The sequence below is a fragment of the Pseudonaja textilis genome, chromosome 2 (assembly GCF_049901715.1).
Source record: "Pseudonaja textilis isolate UNSWEBS1 chromosome 2, rPseTex1.2, whole genome shotgun sequence".
Taxonomy (NCBI): Eukaryota; Metazoa; Chordata; class Lepidosauria; order Squamata; family Elapidae; genus Pseudonaja; species Pseudonaja textilis.
The window spans coordinates 98,529,218-98,549,514 of NC_141991.1; the positions used below are offsets into that span (position 1 = coordinate 98,529,218).

Below are 20,297 nucleotides of genomic sequence, written 5' to 3' on the forward strand. Positions count from 1 at the left end.
TCCTTGTTCAACACAGGCACCTGCATTTTTTACTTTAAATAATCAAGGGATAGTATTCATTCTAAACAATTCTACCATATATTATGGAAGGTAGGGATGAACGAGCGCCTTTCAGAACTGTGTGGCATTCAATTTCTAATTTCAATATCCACTAGTCTTGCAAAGACGCCTCGCCTGCTTATCAGTAGTACAGACTTCAAGATTCAAACGTTCATTGAGTAACGACCAGTAAAGAGCTCATTTAAGTTACTTTATTAAGTGGGAAGGATAAAAATCCCAACCCACTTTTTACATCAACTCAACCCTGCCCTATAACCCCCCCCGCAGACACCTACATAATGCTCAGTCAGCCACAAGAGACCAGATTAAGGTTGAACAAGACAGAATCAGAGTGAAGCATCCAAGCTGAATGGGACCGGCTCCCTCACATCTTCCCCCTACTCTGCTTTGCAAGCAACTTGTAGCTGAGGCAGAAAGGTTGGATGGCAAATGAGGCTCAAATAATCAAGGGCTATTTAACATTTTGTGCCCAGGCTCCTCTATCCTTTGAGCGGGCTGCATACCCAGCCTTATAACCTTGGAAGCAGGTAAACAGGGTTTGGAGAAAGAAAGGAGGAAAGAGAAAAAGGAAGATGGAACACACTCCTCCCAAAGTGGTTGGAGTTTTCTTTTGGCAGTTTACCTCAGGGTACACAGAGACCTGCTCTATGACTATAGCAGCCACCAGCTTCTCAACGTGTAAATGATAGCAGCTGCTGAAAAGAGATCCCGTTAACAGCTCTTTCTCAGCTGTACACCTAATAGCCCTTGTAAATAAGGGAGTAGACAAAAAGGGAGGTGTTCACTGGAAAAAGGAATGAACACACATACGTACATACACACCTTGCTCTGTACTACCTCCACCATGCCAACTTCATATACAAATTCACCCTACCCGCTGTTCCAAATTTGTTCTTTTTTATATACAAATAATTGAAAAATCATTAAATAGCTCATATACATACATATATATATATATATGTATAGTATGTATAAGTATAAACAGGGAGACCCAAGAAATGAAAAAAATCAACATAGAATCTTCCAGGCAAACGGGAGTCTGAAAAATAGACTCTTCCTTCTGGCTGCACATTAACATTCAGGTAGTAGTTAGAGGCAAGAAGCAAACCCTTATTTAGGGCAGTGTTATTATGGCAACTCTTTGAGACTTGAGCTTATGGGATTTGCAGGTCACACCGAAGCTAGTCTTCCAACACCATACCGCCCCACAACCCAAAGCAGCCAGTAGTAGTCTCATCTTCAAAGCAGGCACCAGAAGAATTTCCCAGATAACTCTGATCCAGCCAGAGATAGTGCTGGTCCAGGATTAGAGTCTCAGACCCATGCCCAACATCCCCGTCAACTCAAGCCATCCATCACAGAGGCCAGTTGTTCAGTGTCATAAGTCTAAGTCTAGGCAGAGAGTAGGAACAACACCAAGTTCTTCAGGTCACAGCTCTTTTGGTGTGCTTGGCTTCTTGGGGGTGCCTGGTTTCTTGGTTTGCCAGAGGTGGCCCTGGATAGTGAAGGCGTCCACACTCATGGACATGGTCTTACTGGGAATCTGAGTGAAGCGTTTGCGATCAGAGCTATACTTGTAGATGCCTTCAATCATGGGCAAGGTAATAGTGCGGGGCCCATAGCCTGCTAAACGTGTCAATTCATCTGTTTCCCCAGACAGGGTGTAGAGCGCCCGGAACTGGCAACTTGAATCACGGAAGAGAATGAGGAAGTGGTTTGCTTTGCTCTTTTCAATTTCCTAAGATTGAGAGAAAAGAAACATACAATCCAAAGATTAGATAAGGCCAAAGTATAAAACACAAAACAATAGCCGTAGTGGCACAATGATTAGCAGTATGACAAGCTAATTCTGCCAACTCATCAGTTCGATTCTGACTGGCTCAAGATTGATTCAGCCTTCCATCCTTCTGAGGTTGGTAAAATGAGGACCCAGATTGTTGGGGAAATATGCTGATTCTGAAACTGCTTAAAGAGGGCTGAAAAGCACTGAAGTGGCACATAAGTCTAAGTGTTATTGCTAATTCCTAAAAAAAAAACTACTGAAGAACCAGAAGGTACCATTCCAAATTATATTGATACTAGTAAAGTCAAATTAGGAGAGCAATACTAAATTACCTGTTCAAAGTTGACTCAGCCTTCCATCCTTCCAAGGTTGGTAAAATGAGGACCCATATGCTGACTGTGTAAACTGCTTAGAGAGGGCTGTAAAGCACTACAGCGGTATATAAGTCTAAGTGATATTGCTATTATTTATTTCTTCTCACAAAGAAAAGACTGGCCTTGGCTTATAGTATTAACATCTAGTACCCATTAAAAGGACTCCACCAGTTTTCAACAGTAAAGTTCAGCCATTTACATTTTTTAATGATTGAGTTGCTAGTACTTCTCCTTTTCATCACAACTAAAGAATGCATCTAGGGCTTTCTGTTTATTCTGTAACTGCAGTAAACCTTAAATTTTGGGGCTCTTCAGATGTTTAATATTGTCAGCATGATCGATAGCCAAAGAGTATCGGAAGCGTAGTCCAAAATCTCTAGAGATGAGACTTCTGGTTTGAGCTTCTTCGGCGACAGACTGAAACCTCGTTTCTGTGAGGCTTCGATCCGTGCTCTCCGCTGGAGGGCCCCAAGCTGGCTGGTTTCGGGGCTAAGTTACCCCATAGAGGTGGTGAAGAGGGGGGAGTGTCTGCAGAGTTGAGGAGAGCCGCATCTCTCCTCCCCAGCTGACCATTACTCCCTTTCCCAAAGGCGGTTGTAGCAGTGGTCAGAAATGGCCACCACAAAGAAGAACTAGACCGGAAAAGAATGTGCAGGAGGAAGATAAGAAGAGAAAGTTTAGGTTGACCGGGTCAAACAGCAAAAGCAACAAATAAAGTACTCTGGAATTGAAACTATTAAAAAAAAACAATAACATTGTTCCCTAAGATTTTTAAGCTGTGAAGGAGAGAGAAAAGGGAAGAGATTTGGGTTTTTTTCCTCCTTTTCCTATACTGACAGCTAAGAGACTTAAGCAAGAAATTGGAAAAAAATCCACTTTGACATTAATAGGCATTTAATGCTGAAAATAAAAAGTCAAAGGGATAATAAAGATTTCTGGATAATCAAAAGCTTTTGAAAACAGGAAAGGAGAAAAAGAATAAAAGGGCAGGATCTGGAAGGGAGGAGACTGCCTGGAATTAAAAAGAACTTACAGCAAAATCTTAACAAGACTTCCAAAAAATACATAACTCAAACATTGCAACAAAAACCCCAGGAAGAGAAAGTGGAAAAAGAAATAAGAAGAAATAACTCGGGACTATTTGGATTACTTGATGATTTCTGGATTTTTGGTTATTGTATTTGAATGACTAAAATCAATCGAGTGGTTGTTTAAAACTGTTTAAAATGTGTTGTGATTGGAAGGATCGGTCCTGTTGGGAGTTTTGACTCTGATGACTCTTAGATCGTGGATTGACGTCAGAACCAGGAAACGTTAATCTGAAGGGCAAGCCAGTTAATTAGCACGTTGCCTTAATGGGTATAAAAGGACACAGCTGAGCTGGTGCCTTTCGCCAGAAACAAAATGACTATTTGAGTGAGGACGTTACAGCAAAGAGCTCTGAGGCTGAGGATTTATTGCCAGGACTGGTTTGCTGGACAGAGTAAGATTTATGCTGTGGTTTCTGCCAGCCGTTATCTAATAAGACTTCTTTCCGTTTGATTTAATTGTGAAACAGCTGCTTTCTGTTTCGTTCGTTTGAATTTCGAAGGGGAGTCATAACAAAAATGGTTCCACTTTTAGAAGAACTGAAAATGGAACTTAAAAAGTACAAAGAAGATGCACAAGAAGGGAGAGGTTCTTTTGGCTTTGTATTTCAGTTTTTAGAAATGGAGATTTGGAACTATGAGAAACAACAAGAAATGCCTGCAGAACAAGAAGTTTGCGACAAGGAAGAAGCCATCTTTAATGAATAAGTAATCTTAGGTAGGGGAAAAAAGGAAAGGTGGGAAAGAATGGAAAGTTTAAAATTGAGAAAAACAACTCCAAAAAAATAGAGTGAAAAATAAGTATAAAATGAGAAAGTAACAGAAGAGGGAAATGCAGGAGAGAGAATTAGAAGTAGAGAGACAAGGGGGTAAAAAGGGGAGGGAGAAGAAGAGAGGGAAGAAAGAAAGGAAAAGAAGTTATAAAGGACAGAAACAAAATATAGAGGAACAGGGCCTATTTAGAGATAATGGGTGAAAATTTAATGGAAAAAGGGATTCTGCAAAGGTACATAAGATAGTATTGTTATATTAGAAACAAAAATAATTTTAGAAAATATGAAACAATGTATGATTAAAATGTTTGATAAAATAGCTATCGTAATTCGGTGGAATGCTTGTCAATAAATAAATGTAACAAAATGAATATTTAATTATTTACAAAACATGTGAAGAGAAATAAGGGAAAAATTAATTATGGAGATTATATGTGTCTTTAAGGAAGTATGATATTTAATTGAAAAGAAGTGTTAAAGATGTTAAGATTTTAATGATTATTAATGATAGAACTGAATTGGAATGGAATGAGGGTTTATAATTACATATATTTATAATCTTTTTTTTAAGAATATAGGGTGTATTATAAGAATGTACCAAGCAGAATTCGATTGGAAGTTATGTATTATGTATTATATTGAAGGTCATAACCTTAAGGTATATATTGAAGTTTAAATAAGAGTTGAATGGATGTAATTAAAAGATATAAAGATGTCATACTCCAATTAATAACTACAAGAGAAACTTTGTTTAATGAGAAAAGATAATATGAAATTGAAACAGAACAGACAAAAGTATAAATATAATGATTTGGATTGAGATGAGATAATCAAAATAAAATTGAGAAAATTAAAAGAGGAGAAAACCTATATAGAAAATGTAGAATAGTATAAGGTATGGAATAGAACACAAAAAGGAGCATGAAATTGAGCTTTGTGTCTGTATAAAGAAGTTCAACCGGGACCATACTATTTTGAAAAAAGATGTTTTACTTGTATTTTGTATGTGTGAAAACTCAAATAAAAAAAAAATCAAGTTGCCTACCCATACCATGATTACAGTAGTACATCTCAGTAGATCAGGCTATTATATACTGAAGGAGACCAGAAGGAAAATCTGTGTATGAAGAAGCAGCCCCCAGCGTACTAAATTAAGCCAATACAAATATATATGCAGGTAGCCCCCAGTTAACCAGGCTAATTGGGACCAGAATTTCATTTGCTAAGTGATGCAATCATAGAACATGACATTATGCATTTGCATTGCTTAGTGATGGCAATCCTAGCAGCCTCTATTGCGCCATTGTTAAGCGAGGTTCACAGGTTGTTAAGCAAGGACCTCCTTATAGCCTCCTCATAGCTTCCAAGAACCAAGTCAATGGGGAAGGCAGCAGGAAATTGGAAATCCCAATATGGAAATTTGGAAGTAGGCTGACAGGCAGGTAAGCAGTTGTTGCCAGGTGAGGGAGAGCACATGAGGGGCTGGTGTGTTACATGAGGGGCCAGGCCTAAAGCGGCTGCTCTTGAGCAGGGGAGGGTGTGTGAGGGGCCAGTGAGGCTCAAGTACAAGAAGGCCTGTGATCGCTGCTTCCAGGCAGAGGATGGTACACAAGAAACAGGTGTGCCTCAATCAGGTTTGTGATAGTTGCTGCAAGGTGGAGTGACAAGATCAACTTATGACCTTCCCGGCCAGCTTTCCCATTTATTTTGTTTGTGGGAAGTTGGGAGAGAAGGTTGCAAATAGCAATCCTGATTCTGGGACACTGCAACTGCCATAAGTGCAAGCCGGTTGCCAAGTGTCCAGATTGTGATCACAAGACCATAGAGATGCTGAAACGGCCAGAACTTTGAGGACCAGGTGTTCAGTGCTGTGGTAACCAAACAGTTGCTGAGTGAGTGATTATTTAACTGATTATTTAACCTGTAGCTCCATGCTATTGATGCAGACCTGTAGCCACAATTGTCCAATTTTTTTAAGGCAGTTACTCTTAGGTTTGATACCAACATTTGCATGCTGTGCCCATTTCAGGAAAGAAGGGCTGTATGTTTTCCATGGCTCATATTCACCATGTCTCGACTTACCTCCAAGATACGGATTTTCTGGGGTTCATTGACCTTGCCAGCGAGGCAGCAGTGAGACAATGCATTGTGGATTATGTATTTATTGGACTTGGCACTGGGCTCCTTATACAGCTTGGGCCCTGCAAAAATACAATGAAGTTAGCCTAGATAGAAGATAGGTTACGTTTCTCCCTATCTGAAGGAAAGCAGGCCCAAAAAGAGGCATTCATAAATGGTTTGCCGTGACAGAAGGTGGAACCAGAAGGGCCTTATGCATAGCCAAGGCTACTTTAAGACGGGGCACCTGGAAGTGGGGGGGGATCTAGCCAACCACCCTCTGCCATGCCAGGAGAGGAAAGTTATTATCTGTGGAACAACAGAATAAGGTTTACCAGTATATTCTGGAATGGAAGCTGGTGAGGAGGCAGTCGATGCATTTTCCCAGTCACGTTCCCGGTTCTGATTCGGCAGCAACCGACTGGGAGACATTGGCCCAGAAGGTGATGCAGCTCTGGGGAACAGATCAATATATTTAACCCTGGATTTAAGAGAACCTCAATCATTTGTACATAGATGCATTTCTTTGGATATGGATTCAGGTCTAAACCTTCCTCACCCACTTGCCAGCAAGCAATATAGAGACGCAATGGCTACTCACCGCGAAGCTCTTTTGATGAAGAGGGAGTTTCCCGGATCATTGGCCACGGTTGAAAGAGAGAGAGTAGACTGAGAGTATACTTTGCTGAGCTTGGAGCCTTAAAAAAAATGGATACCAGTAAGAGCTGGCATAATAGCCTCTCATTTATAACGCTAAGAAAGAAGCTCATTCATTTATTTTGAGAGTTTGGCAGACCTTGATTTTTGTTACTGGGGGGAAAAAAATCAATGAAGCAACTTCCAAAGGTACTAAATCAAAACTAACAATCGCATGCAATTAAGCAACTAAAGAATCAAATGCTTCCTTTAAAAGAGAAATGCCCTCCATTGTCAATAGAGCCCAACTGACTGCTTCATAGCATCTCTTTAAAAAAAAGTCATTTGGCGTTGCAATGATGGGAGACCTACATATAAATCTCATCTTAAAAGACGGCACAATTTCACCCTATCAGAAAATCCCACAAACGCTCTCATCTAAGTCAACAATGATTTTAAAATGACAACCAGCCCTGTAGAAACAAACAAGACACCACTATAGCAGATACCATAAAAGCAAGATACGATTCTAAGAACAGAGAATGGAGCCAAGTATTATCAAACTGATTTAAAAAAACACTTTCCCAAAAATGACTTTTCCAGAGAGCTGATGCATGTGTTGAAAATTGTCTGACAATCTATGTTTAGAAATTATATTAATCCCACCTCTAAGACCACCAGCTATTTATGCCGCAGTTAAAGAAAGTCCAACATGTACCCAGTTGGGTTAGTAAGGTCAGGTTTCAACAAAAAAAAGTTTGGTGAAAATAATGAAATCCAGAACTGTGCTTATTCTAAGGGTTTTGGCCTAAACCTTAACCAGCAACAATCATCTGGAAATCCTTAAAGCCACGCAAGAGATTAACCTAGCCAGCTCAGAGAGAGGGAGAACCAACTAAGACCATCACCTTTAATAATTCATTATCATCCTGGGGAATAAGGGATAGGCATGCGGGCAGATGATGACATCATGGTAGAGCAACATAATCACAGCCTTTGAAAGCCCTTCCTCACACTCCAGAGGACCCTTCGGTCTCAATTCTCTGGAGAAACCACGGCCTCTTACAGACTTTTCCCTGTCTTGATTGAACTGGACTGCTTTTCCTCCCTTTCCTCCCTCTTGTCATAACTCTTACCAAGGAGTCCTTTGACAGGGCTGCGGGCAAGGGCAGAATCATCGCAAAAGACTGTTTTAGGCCGTCCTTTCTTTAGGGCGCGAACGGTTGTGGGCTTCTGACGCAGCACTTTATCTAGATCATCCATCAGTTTGAGTTGATGACGCCTCAGGTACTCTTGACGAGTGAAGTCGCCACGCCTTGGCCCAACTTCTTCCTCTACTCTGGGCCGCTCATCCACTTGAAGTCTGGGGTGGGGGAAGTAGTTACAAATCCACAGGGGATATTAATCAATTGGATCAATCCATTTAGCTATCTAATTGCATGACTCTGACCCACCCTGCTGTAATTGGCCGGGTAGAATAAATAGGCGGACATTGGCCCCATTTGCTTGATTCTAATGGTCACGTGCCTATGATACGTGATACCTCATTACGTCAAAGCAGCTCCCATGCCACTAGGCAGAGTGGTGAGTATTGATCAACAACATGGTGGCTCATCCCATCTTACTTGGCTTCCTCTTTCTTCTGTTCCTTCTCTGCCTCCTGCCACTGTTTTCTGCGCCGTGCCTCCTCACTGCGCCTCTGCTGTCTCTCTAAGAGACTGGCTCGCTTCTGTGCCATTTCCTCTTCGGCCTTATCCTCATCCTGTGTAGAAAAAAACATGTCAGCTGAGTAACCCTGATGGATTAGCATCAGTTTTGACTACCCAAGGAGTCAGTTCACGCTTATTATTTATTTATTTAATTTTATTTATTTATTGGTCAAACATGTACTAGATAGCAGGCATAAATATGAACATAAACATGAACAAGCAAGTAAATACAGATAAATGGGGTGGGTCCATGGTAGACAGTTTGAGGTTGAAGCTGTGAGGGGTTGAGGCTGTATCCTCTCCTCCCTCAGATTGGAGACTCTGGCAATCATCTCCTGTTCATCTTGGAGGACTTAAACACTTCCATTCTGGCTACTCATGCTAGTTTCATGCTCTGCTTGGAGCAGACTTCAACTAAATTGTATTTTAAATTGATGAGACCGAGTGTTTACTATCACGTTTTGAAAGTGGTCGTGCAAATAGAAGTCACTTAAAAGGATTCACTTGCAACAAAAATTAGTGCACATATGACCTGCACTTCAGAATCTCGAATCTCCAGCATTCATAATATGAGGAAAACAACTAGTTCCAATTCTAGATGCCAAGGAAATATGTACTGATTACTAGAGAATAGCTACTGAAGCTATTACTACTGCTGGGATTTAGGCTGGCCAATGGCAGAACAACAAAAAAATCCTCTGAAAACATTTTCTCATGTCCTATATTTCTCAATATATTTCTCAAACACAGGAATTATTTGCACGCCTTCACACATGGTTTAAATCCCTTGTCTGACAATTCCCACGTAATAAGCTTGTGCCTACCAGGTGGCATTTTGGAACACACTTCCCTTGACAGAATCTGATATTCCTCCTGCTCCTTTTATGTTGAGCCAACTAATTTTGAAAAAATGTACCCCAGTCTATAGATCAGAAGCCCTAGCCAACCTCCTTCCCTTCTTCCAGAAGCTCTTTTACAGAAAGCAGAACGCTCTGTCAAGTAGGTAAGAATTGTTAGTAGCCAAGAGTTAAATTCTCACCTTAAAAAAGAAGCCCAGACCTGTACGAGGCTCAGAATCCAAAGTTTCAGCAATTGATTCCTCCAGGGAGTCATCCCCATCCACATCTTCATCATCCTCTCCCTTTAAGCTAGACAGGGGGATTTCAACCAGGCTACTGTGTCGATCGCTGGGTGAGGAGGCATCACTGGTGCCATCACCTGAAACACGAGCATTGCCTCCTTGTGGAGGAACAGAGGCCACCGGTCGCAGATTATTTTGGGTTTCCACCTCTGGCACAGGCAGCACCTCCTCAGCAAAATGGATGGAGGAACGAGTCTGCACAGGAACCTGGCTTGGGGAGAATTTGCGGAGGTGTGGAAGGGTGTCCACATTGTGAGGAGGCGTCAGGACTCGTGTGAGGGGGGGCAGCTTTAGCTCAACTGGCCGGGTATGCTTGGGACTCTTGGGAGGCACGGGGGCTGGAGATTTCTTGGGTGTGGGCTGGGGTGAGCGAGATTTGCGGGAAGGGGAAGGCGAAGGGGAGGACAGTTCCAGTGAAGAACGAGGAGGGGCCCCCTCGCGGCCAGTCCTTGGGGCTGGGATCACCCAGGCTTGTGCGCTTGGCTTCTTCTCCTGCATGAGGCGTTGCTGTTGCTCACTCAGGCGCTGCATGTCCAACTGCAGTGAGCTCAAGGCTGTGTTCAGTTTGGCCACTGCCCGATTGTAATCACCCAGATTCTCATCAAGTGCTCCCCCTTTGGTGATATCAGGAGAGAAAGTAACCTGTTTAGTATCCAGACGGGTACGTGGGCTTCCAGTTTCTTCCTCAGCCTCTAGCTGAGCCAGCCGCTCCTCCAGGGCAAGTCGACTATCTTCAGACTGAGAATCAGGAGCCTTCTGTAGTTGTAGGAAGGCACTCTTGCCCAAGCGCTGACGGTGCCGGGTAAATATAGCCTCTATGCGTTTCTTCTGAGCCTCAATAGCCCGACGCTTCTCCTCCAACCGGGCACTCAACTGGCTCATTTCTGAACTAAGGGCAGGGCTTTGGGCAGGGCTTTCTTCTGATGGCACCTGACCAGCCTCTGAGCCTTCAGAGCTGATCCCGCTGGACTTGCTATCAGTAGCTGCCAGTTTCTTCTTGCGTTCAGCAAAGCTGGTCATGCGCACACCAGAGGTGGAGGAGGCAGTGCTCTCTGGTTGTGAACTCAGTGAACTCACGCCTGAGGTGGAATCATCTGGGCCTCCTGCAAGCCTCAAGGGCTCTTCGGCATCGGAGTCCAAGCTACCTTCTTGCACGGGTTCTGCACCATTGGGGGGCCCATTATGGCAGCGGTAAACAGTGGGCAGGGGAGTCTTTTCCAGCATAGACATTTTAGGAGGCTCTGGTGAGTGCAAATAAAAGCCATCGGGGGCTCCCTCGGGGACCAGGCGTTCACTGCTGTGGATGATCTGCAGCGCTTCCTCAATGGTGGGCAAATCAGGGTAGCCATCATTTAGGCCGTTCTCGAGAACTGGTCCCTCTTGACTTTTGTGTCCAGCCCCATGGAGTGACGGCATTACTAATCCATTGGGGGCCTCAGCAGCCTCAGTAGGCCATGGGAGGGGGGAGCGAGGCAAGGAGGAGTAGAGGGTCGGTGCCAGGCTGTCAGAACTGACAGAACGAAGGATGCCCACCGGGTTCCCCATCACAATATCCACATCACTGTCCAGGCCAAAAGGAATGCTGAACGAGACTGCCTGTGACAAGGGATGGCTAGAAAAGAGAGGAAGAAGGAAAGAATATTAAAAATCAGAAAAGATTGGCTGAGAAAGCCCAACTTCAACTTCTACCCCAGCATTGCACAGCTTCTTTTCCACAATTCTATATCCAAGCATATAGCTACGACATCCTACATGACTCTAACCTAAACATCTAGTATTCCTCATACCTCCTGAGAATGCCAGGTTATAGTTTTGAAGTTCCTGAATTTAAGGAAGTCTGAAGGTGGTTCTTAAGGAACTTAAAAAGCCACAGAGATGAGGTCGTAGAGGTAAGGTGCTCTGGTATCAGACGCAGGTAGAAATTTCAGTGACCTGCACGATGTTTTGTTTACTCTCTTAACTAGAAAGCAGAACAATTTTATGTAGAATATTTTATTTAGCTTTCATTGAGCAGTGGAAGATAGGTATTGCTCACATTTAATTATTTGCCATCCTGTTTTGTGTTATTTTTAATTAACTGAACTGTTTATCTATTGATGATTTGGTGGAAAGCAGCCCTAAGTACAACTTTGAAATCGGGAAAACAGGAAATCCATTGTTTTAATAATTAAATTTGCATACGTTTATAAACCAATAATGATTTTTTAATCATTTAAATTATTTCCTCTTCAATAAAAGTCAAAATCATATTTATTTCTTACAAAATAACAAACTTCCGGTTTGAGCTTCTTCGGCAACAGACCGAACGAAGCCTTGTCTCTGCAAAGCTTTGATCCGTGCTCGCTGCTAGAGCATCCTGAGCTGGCTGGTTTCGGGACTAAGCCACCCCATAGAGGTGGTGAAGAGGGGGGAGACTGCCTGCAGGGTTGAGGAGAGCCGCATCTCTCCTCCCCAGCTGGCCATTACTCCCTTTCCTGAAGGCGGTTGTAGCGGTGGTCAGAAATGGCCACCACAAAGAAGAACTCGACTGGAAAAGAGTGTGCAGAAGGAAGATAAGAAGAGAAAGTTTTGGTTGACCGGGTCAAACAGCAAAAGCAAGGTACCCTGGAATTGAAACTATTAAAAAAAAAACAATAACATTGTTCCCTAAGATTTTTAAGCTGTGAAGGAGAGAGAAAAGGCAAGAGATTTGGGTTTTTTTCCTCCTTTTCCTATACTGACAGCTAAGAGACTTAAGCAAGAAATTGGAAAAAAATCCACTTTGACATTAATAGGCATTTAATGCTGAAAATAAAAAGCCAAAGGGATAATAAAGATTTCTGGATAATCAAAAACTTTTGAAAACAGGAAAGGAGAGAAAAAGAATAAAAGGGAAGGATCTGGAAGGGAAGAGACTGCCTGGAATTAAAAAGAACTTACAGCAAAATCTCAACAAGACTTCCAAAAAATACATTTTAACTGAATATCGCAACAAAAACCCCAGGAAGAGAAAGTGGAAAAAGAAATAAGAAGAAATAACTCGGGACTATTTGGATTACTTGATGATTTCTGGATTCTTGGTTATTGTATTTGAATGACTAAAATCAGTTGGGTGGTTGTTTAAAACTGTTTAAAATGGTTCCACTTTTAGAAGAACTGAAAATGGAACTTAAAAAGTACAAAGAAGATGCACAAGAAGGGAAAGGTTCTTTTGGCTTTGTATTTCAGTTTTTAGAAATGGAGATTTGGAACTATGAGAAACAACAAGAAATGCCTGCAGAACAACAAGAGAGGGAAATGCAGAAGGGAGAATTAGAAGTAGAGAGACAAGGGGATAAAAAGGGGAGGGAGATGAGAGGGAAGAAAGAAAGGAAAAGAAGTTATAAAGGACAGAAACAATATATAGAGAAACAGGGCCTATTTAGAGATAATGGGTGAAAATTTAATGGAAAAAGGGATTCTGCAAAGGTACATAAGATAGTATTGTTATATTAGAAATAGAAATAACTTTAGAAAATATGAAACAATGTATGATTAAAATGTTTGATAAAATAGCTATTGTAATTCAGTGGAATGCTTGTCCATAAATAATTGTAACAAAATGAATATTTAATGATTTATAAAACATGTGAAGAGAAAGAAGGGAAAAATTAATTATGAAGATTATATGTGTCTTTAAGGAAGTATGATATTTAATTGAAAAGAAGTGTTAAAGATGTTAAGATTTTAATGATTATTAATGATAGAACTGAATTGGAATGGAATGAGGGTTTATAATTACATATATTTATAATCTTTTTTTTAAAGAATATAGGGTGTATTATAAGAATGTACCAAGCAGAATTCGATTGGAAGTTATGTATTATGTATTATATTGAAGGTCATAACCTTAAGGTATATATTGAAGCTTAAATAAGACCACTTCCAGAGGTGTCAAAATAATCACAGATATGCTAGCTGGGAATTCTGGATGTTGTCAGAATGCCAATATATTCAAAATTACAAGTTTGCAAAAGACTCTATTGGTGACTGAGCCAAATTAAACTTAACCTATTACCAGCTGTTAAAATACCATTTAAAAAATGAAAACAAATACCCCACTAACTGTCAATTATTCAATTCTGTTTTGCCTTTTGGCTCAAACTTTGCTTAAGGCAAATTAATGTCCTTGGTATTACCCCTATTTAGTACATGGAAGGGAGACCACCAGGGAATGCCATGACTCTAGGCTAGAGTGGAAAATGGAAACCACTTCCACATGTTGCTGAGAAAACTGCAATACTGGTCCATTTTAGTAATTTAGCCTTTTAGTTCCTTCCTATTATTCCAACTCACTTCATCTTAATTTCTGTGTTATTTCCCTACTGTTCTTATTCTTTCCCCTCCTTGCCTCACCTAATTTTTGCCACCCCATTGTACAAACTGCTGGTTGTTAAAATCCCGTGGGCTGCATAATCAATGGTTCTGTGTTCTTCCTGCTAGCTCCTCCTAGTTTTTCAGGAGTGTCAGCAAATGATCCACGGTTCTTCCTCTCACCTGAGCTGCTTCTTGCTCCATGATTTACCAAAGCCTTCTACTTGGGACATGGATGTGGAATGATGCAGGGAACCTACGTGAACAAAGGCAGAAAGTCACAACAAAGCACAACTCCAAAGAGATCACACAATGGTTTTCTCTAGTAGTAGCAGGATTCAAGGCCTGCTTTAAAAAAAGAACAGCAAGCATCTCAGGAAGACAGTTATTTCCCCCATTAGATCAGTGTAAGGAGCGACAAGCAGCATGGCGAAACTGCAACAATTTATATTTTAGCAGGAGTATCTTTCACAATTATGTTAAGATTGGCCAATCTTTGGTCATTTTAATCTCTTTGATTATTATTTTTTGAGGTTAGAATTTCATTAAAATCCAAGGCTGCTGATTTGCATACAGTACAATCTTAAACACGTAGGTTTAGAAGTGTCACTGAACTCAGTGGGAAAGTATTTAAAGGAGTAAGCCACAATTGCTTTACATAATTGAAAAAACCTGGCAGAGTACATCCTTATCACACAACTAAACCAACAAGTTTACTGTGCCTCTCATTTTCCCTGATCTGTGTGTAGCCACAGCCCAGAACAACTGGAGGGATAACCAGCGCTGAGCATTCAGAACCAACCTGATCATTGGGAAATGCTGAAAGCCAAGATCAAGATAACCTTTTAGATTTTTAAAAGCCGCATATGCTTGGCTTAACACCATATACTTCCAACCAAACTTTTCTTTTTCTATATCTACATGAAAGTTACTCGGAACCGCAAGACGAAGAACAGAAGGAGTCAGATCTTACCTAAGGAGCCACAGAGTGGTGACTGTGCCTGTCCTCCAGGCAGCAGTGGGTGGCGCAAACTGAACACAGGGGAGCTGCTACAAAACAAGAGCAAGAAGCGAAGATTGGATCAAAAGAGGGATCAGGTTTCGGGTTGTTGCATACAGGAAGACAGTACAATAACCTGATTGTTATAGGACTAACAGCCAGGATTTGCATCAATAAACAACAAATCTCCCTAAAATAGTTCTGTCCCCCTGCCCATAGATAGATAGATAGATAGATAGATGATAGATAGATAGATAGATAGATAGATAGATAGATAGATAGATAGATAGATAGATAGATGATAGATAGATAGATAGATAGATAGATAGATAGATAGATAGATAGATAGATAACAGCTAAAGAGAAACAGCAAATTTGGATGGCAATTGGATGCTTAGAGGGACTTAAATACCTGTGATGGGAGAAGGTGAGAAAGCAGAAGGGATGCAAAAACTCAAGAAGGAATTATACAATCGTAACATTATTACACACGCATATATAAATATGACATATGTCTATATAAGGTGAAGAGTCAATCAGTTCATTCATTTGGAGGATAAAGTGAATGTGTATTTACTGACTTGCAGAAACAAGTTATTCTAATTTGCTGCCTACAGGCATTCCCATAACTTGCAAATGAGACGAGAACTGTGCCAGAAATCTAAATAAGATCAAAGGTTTTCTCCAAAAAAAAAAAAAAATTATCAGCCTGAAGCAATTTGGGAACTGCAGCGTTGGCCAAGAATCTTTCCTCTAAGCATGCAACTCAATCCAGGCATATCAAGGAGGCTCTCCTGATCAAGAGTGAGATCTTGTGAGAACAAGTAGCACTCTACTCTTACTTCAGAACAGCCCAAGGTCAGTTTTTCCCCCGGAGCAAAGGCAGGTTCTACAGCAACATGACAAGGCATCAATAACATACACAGTGAGTGAGTTCTCCCCACCCTAAGAGCAGGAATAACTCCTTCCAGATCCAAGTTTACTTGAAGAGACTTCTAGCATGTAAAAAGGCCCGGGGGCAAGCATCAAACTATCAACAGGAAAGTCAAGTTTTGGAACACTGGATTCGTGCCACTTCTGAAGTGACAAATCAAGCTCTGAAATAGCCACAACTCAAAAGTTACTTGGACAGATTACAAAAGGAGGATTGTCTTTATTAAAGGTTTCAACAGGTGATCCAGGGACCAAGAGCATTGATGGCGCAGTGGTTAGAGTGCAGTACTGCAGGCCACTTCTGCTGACTACTGGCTGCCTGCAATTTGGCAGTTCAAATCCCACCAGGCTCAAGGTCAACTCAGCCTTCCATCCTTCCAAGGTGGGTAAAATGAGGACCCAGATTGTTGGGGACAATATGCTGACGCTGTAAACTGCTTAGAGAGGGCTGTAAAGCACTGTGAAGTAGTATATAAGTCTATGTGCTATTGCTATTGCTAATAGTGCATGGAGTATTTGGCACAGTACTAAAAGATTTGGAAATCTAATCAGATTTTAGGTATTTTAGTCCTTTTAATTTAAAAGCTGTTATACATTTAACCTCAGAAATTCACAAGCACCATTTGCAATATGCAATGCATGTTTCCAGAGTCTAACACAGCATTTGGATTAGATTGGTAATAGAGCAACAACCCTGCACTGGGTGTGTGTGTGTGGTATTCAGCTTTGTTCGGGTATTTTCCCACGTCATTATAGTTGTGCTTTTAAAGTTGTAGAAACATTTCAGCAGAATCTCATCTGCCATCATCAGGCTTCTGAATTGTGTTCATCTGTGAGTCAGACTATATATATAGTCTGTGTATAGTCTGTGTGTGTGTGTGTGTGTGTGTGTGTGTACACACACACACACACACACACACACACACACATACATACATATGTAATCAATACATATAGATACATACATACATAATCAGAACCCTTGGCAGGGGATGACAAGGAAGAACTGTTGTTTTGTTAAATTCCTTTATTTACTCCTAGGGCACAATCCATTCTCTGTGTCTTTAGAAATCCTCAATGTTGCTTCCTGATACACAGAATCCTAGCCACCTGCTACCAGCACAGAGGAAACTGGACACAGGTAACACAGGAGTAACTGCAGGTGGAAATATCAAGGACTCGCTCACCTGTTCTTCCCGCTATTTGGTGTTGAGGCATCATTCAGGCCAGGGGAATCTGAAAGAGATCGGCAGCTTTACTACAAGATCAGGGAAGGGAAAAAGCAAAGATTTCAAACTGACAATTGCACTGGTAAAAGGTCAGAAGAGAGAGGAAGTATCAGTCACCTGTACCCAGACGCAGGAAAGAAGCCTGCTCTGATCTCAGCTCAGAAAAGAGACCATTGTACCAGAATGGAGCCGTGCCAGATCACAGTAGACTTTGTTGTTGCTCTAGCTGGAATGTGGCTTTGGCAAAAGGAGCAACACTGATAGTCCCCTATCAAATGCCAAATTATAGCTGTGGGGATGTGCATGTACCCTATACACTGGTTGACTACATACCACAGATTGCTCTGGTTAGACAGGGATTCACCATGCGGTCATACCAAATAAATGAGAAAAAATCCTATTTTCATGAGAAACAGAAGGGTTTGTGATATATGAACTTCGAATCTCTTGCCCCCAAGTTCTAAAAAAATGGAAGAACCTGGATGTTAACAAGGATGAAGTAATCAATGCAAACTTCTTAGGGAAAAGATATACAGAATAATCTATTCTGTACAATGGATATTCCATTCTACAGTGGATATTAACCATATGAAGGAAAATGCTAATTCTTTTAGTTTAATAAATTAGATGAAACTGCTATGGAATGTTTGGGATATTTATGCCGTGCTTTGGCCTTCCTGTTAGAAAACAGCCTAACGGATTATTTTCAGGTTTGGAACCCTAAGAAAAAATATACAATCTGTGATTGACTCCCTGCTCCCACCTCCCCCTAAAACCTGAGAGTCTGAATATTTTGTTTTTTAAAAGGAGCAACATTAGTTGTAGAGCTGCAAGGAATGTGAAAATATGCAACTGAAAATTAAGCTGGTTACAGCGAAGATCTCTACACGTCCTCCTTTATCTTCCAATGGCTTTTTTTTTCTCTTCACTATCCACTTCCTCATATTCAGAGACACATTAACTTAATACGCCTGCCTACTATCTCATTTTACATAACCTGCCCTGCATGATAGCAGCTCCTGCGTTACAAGGCAAGAAAGGCCCGGTAGTTGTGAAGAGACAAATGGTTCTCCCATGAAGATTTTTTTTTTTTTAATAAGGCCCAGGAATGGTGGTGGGTGGACATATTATCTTCTTACCTTGAACTCTTGGCAATTCCTTTGGACACACAAAATCTGGCTTTACTACCTCAAAGCACAGAAACAATTCAGCCAGAAATACTCCGACGTTGACCTGGGGACGCAAAGCAGGAAGTGAGTCAAGGCCCACTTTTTTCTCCCTTGGCTTGACTTTGAGCAGGAAGGAAGCCCTGGAGTCTCTGCCCTACAGCAGCACAGCCATTCTCCGAAGGCAACAAGCAAGCAGGGTAACAATTCCATCATTGCACCCAAATCTCTTTTTTTCCTTCCAGCACCACTCCAACCTCTACCTTAAGAGGGCCTTGTTGTTTCTGCTCCATCAGCTTTTAGTTAATGTGGCTTGAGACATCAGCCAAGACTTATTATTAAGGCAAGGCAGGCTGAGTGCCGGTAGAAAACAATAATCCCTCCTTGCTCCACAGGAGGAATTTCTCTGGATGTGGAGCTAAACTTCCCCACTGTGCCAGGACATCCATTTGCTCCTCTTCCTTCAATTAGACAGACTCCTTCCTGCGCCCTTCTGACTCTCCCCGTAGCAGAGCCTGCTGTTCTCCAGCCGGTCCCAGGACTCACCCTTAGCAGTGGTGGCATGTAGAGCAGGTCCTCCAAGGAGAGGAAACAGGAACCACCCAAATAATCTGAAGAAAAGCCCTGGATAAGCTGCAGGTTATACAAGCTGTCTGCCACCGACATTGTCTCCTTCAGGCACACGTCTACCAGGAAGCACACAAGGAGGTTAGTAGCCAAAGGGACGAGAGGCCATTCATAGTGACTCTGAAGGGCTGCCCCATCCTTCCACTCAGTTGCTCACCTTCAAGGCGTATGAGCTGCGGGCAATAGTAGTGGATTGTGGCAGCAATGGCCCCTCCGCTGGCCAGGTCCTTTATTCCTGTGATGGCAGGGAAACATGGTGTCTGTTTGGGCAATGCTTTATCCTTCCGATAGCGGATCTGGGCAGGACAAGGGGAAAAAAATGCAAGGAGAATTCAAAGCCACGATAGTGGGGTTTAGCTCCATGTGCCAGAGAAGCTGGAACAATGCTCCTCCCCCCCCCCGCACCTCCATGCCCAATGTTCGAAGCTCCTCTGGTCCCATGCAGCGGCCCTTGCAAACGCTACCAGGCACAGCTCCCAGTGGGTAAAGGACCAACTGAAATCAACCCCTGCTCCCTCAAATACAGTCCTCCCCTCCTCTGGATGCCAAGAGCAAACTGCATGCAGGGAAGGAGACATGATATAAAAGCAGGGAGGGATGGGCAAGCAAGAACTTTGCAGCGGCCCCTCCCTCGAAAGGCAACAGAGACAGAAAGCATGAAGGAGGACGCAGCCATTACTGGGAAAAAGAGGAAGGTCATTTCAGGAACCCTTCTGAATGGTCCTAGAGAACAAGAACTCCTTTCCCACTATTTAGTCCAAGGGAGGCCAGATCCCAGGCTTTGTCCCACAGGCTAGAGCAGCCTTTTGCAAGCAGATGCCCTACATCTGCATAACACTAAAACTCCCCAAATTCCCAGGTAGCCTGGCTAACCATCAGAGTGACTCTAGGCTGAGGGACAGGGTGGGCTGTAACTCCGCAAAGTCCAACCGGAAAGATCGGCTTTGGAGATAAGGGACAGGCAGAAGATCCAGTTGTCAGTTCCTCCATCAACACCACCCGGTTAGAAAATTATAAACTATCCTTTACCATTCTGTATATGCTTGTCCTCAACCCCAGGACACAGCACACAAGACAACAAAGGCAGCACTCCCAGCAGAGACACACAGAGAGCAGGGCAGGCCACACATCAAGAGTGCACATGGCAAGGAGGGGAAGGAAGGAAGGAAGGAGGGGGGGAGGGGGGAGGGAAGGACACAGACAGGCAGACACAGATACTGAACAGGCCAGCAAAGAGGGGAAATAAAAGGAAGCAAATGGGACACCTCCATTCCTGCTGAAATGAGCTGGAGGGAGGATCAACAGGAACTGCTGGGTGGCATCTAAGA

General features: G+C 42.2%; 1 protein-coding gene across 6 annotated transcripts in view; it reads right to left on the bottom strand.

Moving 5' to 3' along the window:
- Positions 1 to 236: 236 nt before the first annotated feature.
- CAMSAP3 (calmodulin regulated spectrin associated protein family member 3) overlaps positions 237 to 20,297 on the bottom strand; it is a 41,862-nt gene continuing 21,801 nt past the window's right edge. For 4 of the 6 annotated variants that reach the window (XM_087924674.1, XM_026696238.2, XM_026696240.2 and 1 more), the window contains 13 exons: positions 19,127 to 19,265; positions 18,889 to 19,028; positions 18,316 to 18,409; positions 17,135 to 17,183; positions 14,988 to 15,064; positions 14,198 to 14,270; positions 9,581 to 11,294; positions 8,458 to 8,594; positions 7,969 to 8,195; positions 6,798 to 6,894; positions 6,532 to 6,650; positions 6,161 to 6,279; positions 237 to 1,798 (listed from right to left, as the gene is read on the bottom strand). In XM_087924674.1, coding sequence (XP_087780800.1) covers positions 1,490 to 1,798; positions 6,161 to 6,279; positions 6,532 to 6,650; positions 6,798 to 6,894; positions 7,969 to 8,195; positions 8,458 to 8,594; positions 9,581 to 11,294; positions 14,198 to 14,270; positions 14,988 to 15,064; positions 17,135 to 17,183; positions 18,316 to 18,409; positions 18,889 to 19,028; positions 19,127 to 19,265 — 3,294 coding nt within the window. In that variant the 3' untranslated portion in view covers positions 237 to 1,489. The remainder of the gene's footprint in view (positions 1,799 to 6,160; positions 6,280 to 6,531; positions 6,651 to 6,797; positions 6,895 to 7,968; positions 8,196 to 8,457; positions 8,595 to 9,580; positions 11,295 to 14,197; positions 14,271 to 14,987; positions 15,065 to 17,134; positions 17,184 to 18,315; positions 18,410 to 18,888; positions 19,029 to 19,126; positions 19,266 to 20,297) is intronic. The other 2 variants (XM_026696239.2, XM_087924672.1) reach the window with 1 other exon arrangement.